An 11,981-nucleotide genomic window follows, 5' to 3' on the forward strand; every position below is an offset into this window, starting at 1 on the left:
AAGCATTTAGAGGAATGGAATAAACTGGCCTCTGCATTAATTACAGAAATGCTGGAGTAGGTTGGGTTTTTTTCTGCTGCAGCAATTGCCGACTGCTCTCCTAGAAGCAAATCATTAAATAATGTCATTTAACAGGATAAATTGCATTCATTTACACAGTCGTAAACGTTAACAGTACAGAGGTCTCAATTCAAGACATGAGTGACCACGTTAAAAACATTTTCTCCTTAGCAGCTTTACCCACACCCTCCGCTAGTACAGCTGGTTCCAGCCATGTCTGAAGAGAAACAGCTACCTGCTCATCAGTATTGCTCCAATATTTCTTCCCAACTCCTTCAGTTTGGGGCAAATATGCTTTAGATTTAAACCAAAGCCTTAATTTTGTGTGTTGATGACACCTACACATGTCTGGATGAGAGAACACTACGAGCCTGCAAATCTCAGAATAGCTGCGTGGCATCTCCAGGGGATACTGGCAGCTAGTCAAGTCATGGAAACTCTTCAAAGCATCTCCCAACTCTGGGCATTAAAACGGAAGCAGCTACCATGGGCGATATCGGTGTGCACCTGTACTTAGCCAGGCACCTGCACTCAAAGCAGCCAAGGTCAAGCAGGATTAGCCTGCAGAGTTAGCAGTTAGGCTCCAGCACAGCAGAGAGTGGCATTTCCAGCTCTAGCCTTTGTGACAGGACTAAATGAGGACGTTATAACATGGACAAAAAATGCCCCAAGAGAAGGAAAAGGACTTTGGAGCATATGCTCTCTTTAACTGGTTCTCATCACTAGCTAGAGTCTCAAGGATTTTGTGTTTGGCTTTATAAAAATACTTTAAAAGTCAAGCTTCAGGACATGAGGCAATGTATTCCTCAGCTTCCCTTGCACACACTAACTAAACCAGTTAGCATCACACTGGGCATGCCAGAAGTCCAAGAAGTCTTTTCAAAACACGGCGGACTGGGAAACCATGCCCTGGCATTCTGGCAGCACTGACTCACGGCAGTTTACAGCGGTCCAGCAGAGAGAACGTGCTAACAGAGGACAAAAAAGGAAAGTTACACCCTTGTTCTAAAAAGTCTAATTAAACAAATGCCACTATTGTGCTGTACAGCTGAATAAGGACTTCCTTCCTAATTTGAAGGCTGAACTCTGTTTGACAGACTCAACAGGAGGCAGCCAGAAGCAAGCAACAGCCTCAAGAACTTGGTGGCATACATGCACCCCTCAAAAAAAAAAAAATCATCTGTCCACATACAGAACAAGGGGGGGGTTCAGTAGGATGTTTTATAATCACAGGGAGTTGCATGCGATATCAGGAGTAGGAGGTCTTTCCTCTTAAACCCCCAATTTTGATTCTGCTTTGCATTTTGAGTTGGCTATTTTCTTAAATTTGTATTTTTACTGGTTGACAACCAATGAGAGTGATTTCCATCTCAAAGGGATCACAGTCCCCAGTATGGCCTTTAAATTAAGTTTGGTATTTTCCAATGTAGAAACCCACACTCATTTACTAAACCATTACACAGTTCACACAGGTGAAAAGCATTTATTTAGGTTCAGTTTCTATAATATTTGCTTCCCAGATCGGCACTTTTCCCTTGTCATGCACTAAGCTGCATTTGGGTAAGTTAAATACTAGTGAAACACACAAAGAAGACAAATTTTTTCAGTTAATATTACTCAAATGTTCCAAAACATATTTAGCCCATCATGTTTTGCACATAAAAAGAAAACATCTGATGTAAAGTAATTGATTCAATTGTTCACTGTCCCTGGGCCCTTCAATATATTAGAGTCAGAAGAGTTTGTTTTATGCTGAGGGGAAAACAAAGAATCCATTTAGCTTTTCAACTCTGTGTAAGCTCAGTAAATAAATCAAGAAAACGAGCCTGAAAAATTCTACTTTCACTGCCAGTCCACATTTTGACTGCTGTTTGTTTGCTGAGACACACATTTTTGATGTAGACTACTTCCACACTTTTTTCATTTAGACTACTTCCATAAATAATTTATACTAATGCGTCAAACTCGTAATCATTTTATTATATCAGTTAATTTTCAAAGTAGTGCTTTTAGTCTTGTCCTATCCTGCTCCGTACCAGAAGAGAGATTCATCAGAGCTCCCACACCCTTTCAGTAACATTCATCTGTCACAGGGTAACCGTTCTTGCAGGTTACAGGACTCACAGGTGTGTTTGGGAGGTTGCCCTGAAAAAAAATCTGATGATGTTCATGTTGACAGAGTGAAATTCGGTTTCTTCTGAGCCATGTTTCAAACCACTGAGTTTTTGTTTGATTATTTTGGTTCATCGCTTTGTGGGGCTTTTTTAATCATTACAACAGGTACTTGTACATGCATGAACATAACAAATGCCTTTAAACACTAAGTAATCAGGTAAATCAGAAGGTAGCTACTTCCTCACAAACTGATTACAGAAGACAGATTTTTAACGATCGGTGAAGTCGAGAAGAATGGCTGACAACTGTTGGCTCTGATAATTTCCAAATGCTAGATCTTCTGCTAAAATGAGATTCCTCACCTTTGTTTCTCTGTTAGTACCATTCACAGCTTCAGCAAAAGCCTCAGATATCAGATTTGCAAAACCTGGATCAAATGCCAAGTACCACAGCCACAGATATAAAATCCATTGTTTTAAATTAAGGGATAAGAGGAGCCTTTCCTTCCAAATCCACACATTATTTTTCAGATACAGACAGAACAACATACCAAAGAGCAGAAAGGCACTGCTATTCTTCCTTTGAAGAAAGGATCTAGCTCCTTCAGAGGCTTCCACAAATAGACTGGGATCAAAAGGCACCATGAGAACAGTCACCACAAAACATTAAAGTATTTTTCTCTAAGTCTGATGTGCTTCTTCCAGACCTTGCTATAGGAAGCGCTATTTCAGAGATGGAAAAGAGAAAGAACCGGACAATATTCAGCCTCCAGGTGTACCCAAGAAAATGAAGCTGAGCAACTCGTGGAAAATGCATACAGTCTAAATATAAACCCAAATATCTGAAGACCCAGGCAGAAGTAAACAAAGACATTAGGAAATTAAGAGGAGGGAAGGGAATAAGATTTTAAACCACCAATGGGACAAGTTAACAGCTCTCTGGAGCTAGTACAGCTAAGAATTCCTTAAAAAGCAGGGAGCTTTAAATTGCACAGGGATGCCAGTCACTGCAGATGGGCTGAACCATGACCAGTGTTACACCAGCTTCATGTTACACATGAACCACCTACAATTCTCCAGTTATCCAATAAGATCCATCACACCGTTCAGCAGTGCCTGTACCAACATCGTTATGCAACAGTATAGTTCATTAGTGGTTTCCAAAGAGTTATATTCCTCAAGTTCTTACATAGTACTTATCAGTTTTTTCAATATTAAAAATCTCAGATCCTGATAAAGAAAATTAGAACTTTTTTTTTTTATGATCTTATGCAATGCAGAAAGAGACAACAGGGACTTATTTTGCTTTCTGCACACATTAATGCCCTTCAGACTTGCTCACCAATAAAAGCTGCCGCATAAACCCACGTGATGAAATAATTTTTCTGTTGCAGTGGCCCAGCATTCAGTTCTGCCCACTCAATCAAAAAAATCAATGTATTAAGAACCAGAGGTGTTCCTATGCAAGACAGAACTAAAGATGTTATTAATATTTGAATATATACCATATGTTGCAAGCTACCCTAACACTGGTGATGTGTACACGAACTGATATGACCCAGAAATCAGAATTTCTTAAACTTGAGGCATTAGGACTGATGAGTATCACCTGATAAAATGAGATCAAAGGCAGTAAGAAGCATACTTTCTCACACACACAATAGCTCTATCTAATCCCTCAACACAGCTCTCTGCCTTTTCAGTAAAGATTAGCATATTTAAAACTGCTAAACTCTGTATAATCTTCAGTCATTGAGAAAAGTAATTCAATTAAAGCAAGCACTGGAGAAGTTGCCTTCTCGCTAGCCACCCAATGCTATATCCTTGTATTACAAGTTAAGAAAAAAAAAAAAGAGAAAGAATGAGAAGCTTTTTCTAGCTGGACACGGATTATGTTGCAGGCTCGTGATGAATCCACAGTACATGCAGCAAGTATCCGGGTTGGGCTGGGGAGGGGCGTGGGGGACACAACCATATTGCTGTGGAGAGGCAATGACTTGCAGTAAATCCTGAAAGGAGCCGTGAGTGACCTGCTGTCATTTAGCCAACACACACCACCACGGACCGACTCCTCAGCGCAGGCAGGACTCACGGACGGACGGAGAGCTGCAGAGATGTGTCAGCTCAACACGGCCCCAAGCGCTCGAGGAGTTGGCATAATAAAGGCAGAAAAGGTAGATGATGTGAGTAACAGGCATGGGAGACTAGATATGGGGGACTGGAGCAAGGAAAGAAGTTTTTTTTTAAAAAAATTAAAAAAAAATATCAGCATCTTAGCATAGAAAAGAATCTGCAGCTAGTGACAAACAGTGTAACTAGGAAGAATCACTGCAGTCCACACGAACGCCTAGGTATACGGCATTAACTCCCACAATATGGCTGAGGATACCAGCAAAAAAAAAAAAAAAAAAAAAAAAAAAATCAGACACCGCATCCACTGTGCGATCGCCCTTTCCAATAAGAATAAACCACCTCGAGATGCTTCCAGATCTCACATGGAACGATACCGTCTTTGCTCACACAATCACACGGAAGGGCTGTAAGGGCTGCGAAGGAATGAACTCCAGTTAAGAATTTCTTAGCCATAACCCACACGTTTATTGAAGCGACTGTACACAGTCAGCACAGAAGGTCTGATATCAGACAGCTTTGGGTGCCGAGGCAGCTAATCGACATCTTAGCCCTTCATAACATTTCATTTGTCATTGTGAAGTCCCTGAATGTAAACGGAACAGAAGCATTCAGCCTCCCTACCAGCAGCAGTAGGATATCTTTAATTATGGCCTTCCAGCAGGGCAGACAACCTTTCAGCTAAACAGGAAGCGAATGCAGCAATTTCGCGCAACAGTTGTACAAAGAGATCTTCTCCTTTATGAAAGCTGCTTTTATAAAAACTTTATTTCTACATTTCCCTTAACCTCCAAAACAAAGAATGACAAAGGGAGCTACATGAAAGCAGAGCCCACTCAAACTCCCTTTGCAGCAGCAGAGATGCTTCTGTAATTATCCCCATCGTACAGAAGAACATTATTAGGGCATTTCTTCTTCCAGGAGCCATTTGTAACGGGAGCTATGCACCCTTTGGGCAGTAAAAAAATTACACAGAATGACATCATGACAGCAATATCTATAGAGATTCAAGCTGAAATCAGAAAAAGCCGTTTCTCCATCAGAGCTGAGAATCATCCGAGCGCTGTGTCGGAGCATGCCCACGCTGCAGTACCCGTGGGCTGCGTGGACACACCGAGGGGCTACGCTGCCATCGGCACCGCCACGTTTAGCGCCGAGTTCAGTGCAGATCAGTCACGGAGTCATCGCCCAGGATGGGAGACAAAGGCAGGTCTGAAACCCACACCGCAGCTGCTAGCCAGGCCCTAACCAGCTAGATTCAAATCAGCTTGAACCCATCCACAAGCCACAGCCAAGACAGCAGTTGCAGCGCTACGTGGATTTGGTTAGAAGTATTTTGCTAGGCTATACCCAGAAAACCCCATCTCTCCGCCCCAGATTTGATGCTATGAACAGGAATGATTTAAAACCTTCCAGGATAAACACAGATGATTAGCTGAGAGAGGAAAATAAAGACTAGAGGAAGCAAGATAACTGATGTTATGTCTGCTAGGATAGACAAGTAATCCACGTGTAAACGAAGAGCTGCTGAGGTTCAAGATCTGCACCAGGTGCTACAACCTTCCATGGAGATATTTGAAAAGCTTCATGAAATCAAAGCTCAGAAATACAGTAAAACAAGGTAAGTATTTTGCAAATGCATAGCAAATACTTAAGATACTCCTTAGCAAATACCTTGGGGGAAAAAAAAAAAGAAACACCACACCTCCCCCCAGTATCTTTTAAGCACGATCCTCTTCCAAAATCCTCATAAAATGGCTGGCCAAATAGCACCTCACCGAGTAGATCAGGTGACTTACCCCCCCCCCCCCCCCCAAAAAAATACCCAAGTTGAACTTGTGCTCCCCGAATCCCTAATATGAGGGGGGGCTGTTCCAACACCAAAAATATTTTAAGAAGGATAAAAGGAACAGACTAAAGGAAAACAACAATGTATAGGTAAATAATTTTAATAGCAGCCTTATCACCAAGCTCATCCACGTATGAGCAAGGGAACACCAAGATGTAAGTCATTTGGGAGAAAAAAAAAAAAGAAAACCACCCTAGTATTTCATCATCTCCTACCACATAGAGACCAAAGGTGGCCGAGGGAGCGAATACCCCACCCTGAGACAGAAAATATTTTGCACCTACTCATCATGTCAAAGATCGCTCAATATCTGACCAGGATTACACAAGGCATCTGACAAACGAACATTTTATTTAAAAACTCTCCGAAGATCTGAAATGCAGTATTGGAGATAGAGGCCTTCTACTGAGGAAGGAGGAGACATCGTTTGGGTCTTTTTTTCTTTTTTTTTTTTTCTCCAATTCCCAAGACAGGGAAGAAAACCTCATTGACTAAATTAAACATTTAGAGCACTGGATCCGCTTTGCTAAGACAAATTTTCGAAAAATGCTGTATTTACATAGAAAACACCAGGGATTGAGCCTCCTGCCCCCCCAAAACCGGAGGAGCTGGGATCAAATGAATCAGCAACTGTTTCTGGAGATGTGGACGTTGGGTTTTGGGGTGGTTTTGGGTATTTTTAAACCGTAGCTAAACCACGCTCGATCCCTCCCTGTCACCGAAGGAGCAGCGACCACAAGGCAGACCAGGCTCTGCAAACGCCCCGAGGCAGCCCCCCCCTCGGCCCGCTGCCCCCCACCCCATGGAAAGCTGCCGGGAGGGGGACGGGAGACCCACTTTTTCCCTCATAACGTGGGGTTAGGGCACAGCCGAGCCCCCCATGGAGGATGAGGGGAAGGAGGGATCCCCTCAGGCGCGACCCCAGCCCCCATAAGGGTGGGTCCGCCGCGGCGGGGGGAAAAGGGAGGAGCCCGCCCCGCCGCCGCTCTGTGTGAGGGAGACCCGGACCCAGGCGGGCCGGGGCGGTGACTCACCGCTCTGCTCGCCCAGGAACACCAGCTTGAATTTCCGCAGCGGGTTGCCGAAGTCTCCGCCCGCCGACATGATGGAGGAGCCTCCTCCGCCGCCGCCGCCCCGCGCTCGCTCCGCTCCCAGCGGCGGGACCCGCGACCGCTCTCGCTCGTCTCTTTCCGTCCGCCCCCTCCCCTTCCCCTCGGTGAAGGCTGCGGGCGGCGGCGTGGGGGCCGGGCGCGTAGCCCCGGCGCGGCGCAGCCGGCTGGGTGAGGTGATCGCCGCTGCCTCCGCCGCTCCCCTCAGGACCGGGCTCCTCCGCCGCTGCCCCCCCACCCACCCCGCGTGCCCGGCTCCTCACAACCGCGGCCGCGCGCGCGCCCGGCCCCGCCCCGCGCACGCGCGCAACCGCCCCGCCTCGCGCTGCGCGTCGGGTGACGTCGCCGTGCGCCCCGCCTTACCTCTGCGAGACGGACCAATCCACCAATCCACAGCTCGGAGGGGCGGGGTGAGATGGGAGGGGGCGGGACTTGCTGTCCTCTGCCTCTGGAACAAGGAGGGGGGGGGGGGGGGGTGTTCACTCCGGAGCCTAACGATGGCTGCGTGGGTTTCCTGGACGCTGGGGTGAACTCCTGCTCGGTGAAATCAATGAACTGTGAGGAGGAGGAGCCCAAAGCTGCGAGGAACAAGCAAAGTCCTTGAGACCAAAGGCCTAATCCTAAACCGTTGTGGATATTCCTGTCAGAGAGGAGCATCTCTTGTGTCCCACTCACTCCACAATGGCCCCAACAGATCCCTCGCAGTGGGGAGACGTTTCCCAGTGAGGGCAGTTCCCACTGTCACCCTTCTGTGGCGGCTGGGGTTGTCGTTCAGAAGCAGCTCAGTGCTCCCTCCCTGCCGGGCAGAGAGGCCAGAACCCCACGTGGGGGCCAGTTCTCCCTTTAGCTATTTTCTTCCTATTTCCCCCCGTTTTGCTCAGCTTGCCCTCGAGGTTGAGAGGATGAGGAGGCTCCCTGCTGCATCCTGACCCCTCCTGTTTAAACCTTGCCCTCGGGATGTCTCTTGTCCATGCAGCCCTGCTCCCTCTCCTACACTGGTGCAATCCCACACCTATCAATACTCTCTTCCTAGAATTTGAGCATAAAATGTGATTTTTCAGAAGCACTCACCCCCCTTGGGCTTCAGCTGGTGCTGGTATTGCTTGCTGTTCCCAGAAATACCTTTATTTGGCAGCCTGAAACGAGAACATGCTCAAGGACAGAGTCCTCCAGGGTCAGCACCTCCTGCCCCATGGTTGTATTCACGCTGATGTTGGTGCAAATCTCTCACAATCCACTCAACAAGGTACAAACAATGCTCCATGGGGTGTTTTTCACTTGGAAATGGGTAGGTTTTCCACCATTTTCCCATCTAGGAGATTGTTCCAGAACATCTCTGCTCTCAGAAATGGCATCCACTGCTCATTTAGGCCCCTTAAATGTAGTCACTGCCGGTCAATTTTGTTCTCCTGTGCCCTCTCACATCTCAACACCTTCCTCTCCACAGCCTGAGGGCTACATCTCAGCACCACATCTCATCTGCTACGAGCACACCGTGCCCCAAATCTATCTCCTCTTTGAAAAAGATCATGGGTTGAAACTAATATTATTCCACCTCCATGTGACCCGCTGTCCTGGATTTGTAAATGGTCCGTGCAGCCGAAGGGGGCACAGGCTCTCGGCAGGGATTCACTCGCAGGTAGGTCACCCTCGGCCACGAATGTCCTTTGTTCGGAGTCTCCAGCCGTGGTCTCTGTGCTCCGTCTCTGCCTGGTGAACAGAAACACTTATTCAACCTTCTCACTCCGGGGATCTTGTTCTCAGACACGAGTCTCACCCCTACCAGCTCACACTCCAGGTGCAGAATTAGATGGCGTTTTGAAAACCAAACGGTCTGCGCTTTCTATTTTTGATCATTTCATTTGTACTCCCTCAACATGATTAACTGCTTTTCCAAGGGTTTTGGTGGTTTTTTTCCAGGTCTTGAACTGACAGTGAACTGAAAGAAAAAATGTGTCTTTAATAAGGTGATTAAATTTAAATAAGTTTTAATAAAGATATGAGCAGGAGCTCGCATTCAGCTTTGCACCTGGCATTTGGGAGCGTTTCCCCCTTGCTGTGGCACTGATCATGTGGCTTCTCTCCTACACCACAGGGAAAGGGAATCCAGACTCGCAGAGACCTGATTTAAACAATTCCAACATCATTTTAAATACATATATTGTCCTTGTTTGTGTGTCAGTATGGATTCAGGGATCTTTCCTCCTGATCCTAGGGAAAAAAAGGGCTCTCTACCAGGGAGAAGCCTTGACTGTTAGTAACAATTATTTTTACCACAAAAGCTCTGCTCAGGCTCAGTATTTCTTCCACTAAGCAAAGGAACCACTTCTGCATTGCCTGCCGAAGAGGTTTCAGCCTGGGGGGCTGCCAGGGGATATGGATGAGGCTTTCAAGACAAAGCAACAGATGGATGTGCCTCAACTCGCTGAAGCCAGGGGAGATCATCCCGCCTCCGACTCCTGTGGGCCTTAGGCACAGTGCTAAGAAGGACTGCAGAAGGTGCAAGAGGAGATAAGTGTATCAGAGGGTTTTTCCTAAGGTGTGTTTAAATACTTTTTGATTTGTTTTTGTAATCGGACAAGTCCAAAAAGGAGACTTTCAGGTGCTGGATCTCAACTCTCCTAGAACAGCTTTGCTCCTCCTGACAGCATGATAGAGAGTGGATTGAGAAGGGGCAGGGTGCTTGCAACAGCCTTCTGCAGCGGTGGCAAACCGCTCAGGCATCACCTCTGCCAGCACCTGTGCTGGGCACCACGCTGGGTCGTTGACAGAGCACATCCAGCTATGTGACAGGGAAAGAAATCTGCAGTAAAGCCGAAGAGGATGGATGAAATAATCCCTCCAGCAAGACCTGGCCCTCTCAGCAGCGGGGAGAGCCTTAAGAAGGAAGAAATGCTCCCTGGTTTTTTTTAGCGCAGTATAGAAAAGGAGTGTTGTGGGTTTCTGCAGCTGAGGGAGAAAGCCACAAAGCAACACCTTGGCTTCTTTTTCTAAATGTCACAAAAAGGCAGGTTGTGCTCCTGCAAACAGGGATTCAAGTTACCTGGCTGTGAAACGATTCATTAGTCAAAGAAAGGCATAGCGAGGACAGGCGGCTGGGAGCTGAAGCTGAAGCACATTCAAATTGGAAAGAAGGTCCACGTTTTTAACAGAGAGGGTGCTCAGCCGCCAGAACAAGCTGCCAAGAGCAGCGCTATCTTTGTATCCAGGGAAAATCAAGAGCAGGAGCCTTTATGAGAAAGATACTTTTATCAAAACAGGAGTGATCTGCTTCCATACAGCTGTAAGTCGGTGGAAATCTACAGGCTGCAATGTGCAGGAGACTGAATGACATAATTTAACAGTCCCTTTGGGCCTTAAAATAAATCCATCTATGATAGATGTTGGAGAAACTCCGCACTGAAGAGATGGACTTGTTTTTCTCTGAGACATGGGGGCCAGTGATGGTCATTGGGAGGGGGATTCCTGCAGTATATTTAGAAGTGACTACTGTACCCCAAACTGAGTCTGGGGCAATGCTCCCTCCTCAGCCACATTTTGTGGGTGGCCAAAAGATGAGTCCCCATGTGGGGCAGAGGGAATTAAGGGGTGTAGCCCCAGCATTTGAGGTAATGGAACAAAGGTTCGTAATGAGCATGACCTGCTCTTAATTGCAGAGCCTGTCATGGCCTCCCCCCACAAATGCAGGACCAGCCAGTCCCCCTCCAGCCACAGCAGCCCCTCCTCAAGGATGGAATTTCCTCCAGGGCTTCAAAAGTAGGAGAATCCCAGCTTGCCTGGAATGCAGGTCTTAACCCAGATCAGTGCTCCTTGCTCAAAGCACCCTGGAGTTATCAAACAAGTGTCACTGCCAGGATGGCCCTGCCTGGGGCTCACGAGGTGAGATCAAAGGGCAGTACAACATCCATTCCACGTGGGCAGTTTTGTCATGTCCTGGGAGTGCCACAAAAACACAGCTCAGAGCTGGGAGGCTGTGTCCTTGCAAATCAGGGAGGAGAGAGCAAAGGTGGCACAGATCCTCTCCGCTTCCTCCATACGCTCAGGGGGTGGAGGAGACAGCACAGCCCTGTGCATGGCACAGAGCCTGCCTGGGCCCTTCTTTCAGACAAACCTTGTCCTCTCATGTTCCTTCTCTTCCCTCCATGCACCAGACTGCAATGGGGATGAACATCTGGGGTGTCAGGCGTCTGTCACAAGCTCCAGGCACTCAGAAATGCATGACAGGGCCTGGCAGTGTGGATCATGCAGCAGGAATCAAATGCGTGAGTCGGGTCTGTAGCGGCAGAGACTTGCCACATCAATGAACACTGATGAACTGGAGAGAGAAAGTCCATCATGAGCCCTGACAGCTCCAGCCAAAAGCAATTGGAACAGTGATCAGTCAGCGGAGCTAGAAATCCTGACCTGAAATCAAGCTGCCAGGCAGCTGCTGCCCAGGATGGACAGCTCTAAGATAAGAGCTCAGGGAAGTAGGCAGGAGTATCTGCCATGCATGAAGGGGGAAACTGGGGCCAGGCAGGAGAGAAGGGAGTGGGGAAGAGCCTAGGAGAAATGAAGGTTTGTATTGGAGATGGCCTGGTAAAGGAGGGTGAAAGAGACAGGAGGGGACAGTTTGCAACAGGATGGGGTTTCCAGAGCCAACTCCTAACTGCCAGGTTTGGGGGGCACAGGGCCACACAGCACCCACCTCATCCCACCCAGGTCTTCCAAGTAGACCCC

General features: G+C 47.2%; 1 protein-coding gene across 4 annotated transcripts in view; it reads right to left on the reverse strand.

Moving 5' to 3' along the window:
- RAB6A (RAB6A, member RAS oncogene family) overlaps window positions 1-7,504 on the reverse strand; it is a 66,122-nt gene extending 58,618 nt beyond the window's left edge. For all 4 annotated transcript variants that reach the window (XM_074919278.1, XM_074919268.1, XM_074919259.1 and 1 more), the window contains exon 1: window positions 7,188-7,504. In XM_074919278.1, coding sequence (XP_074775379.1) covers window positions 7,188-7,257 — 70 coding nt within the window. In that variant the 5' untranslated portion in view covers window positions 7,258-7,504. The remainder of the gene's footprint in view (window positions 1-7,187) is intronic.
- Between the last annotated feature and the right edge of the window lie 4,477 nt (window positions 7,505-11,981).

Source organism: Athene noctua, chromosome 1 (assembly GCF_965140245.1).
Source record: "Athene noctua chromosome 1, bAthNoc1.hap1.1, whole genome shotgun sequence".
In the NCBI taxonomy this organism is placed as follows: Eukaryota; Metazoa; Chordata; class Aves; order Strigiformes; family Strigidae; genus Athene; species Athene noctua.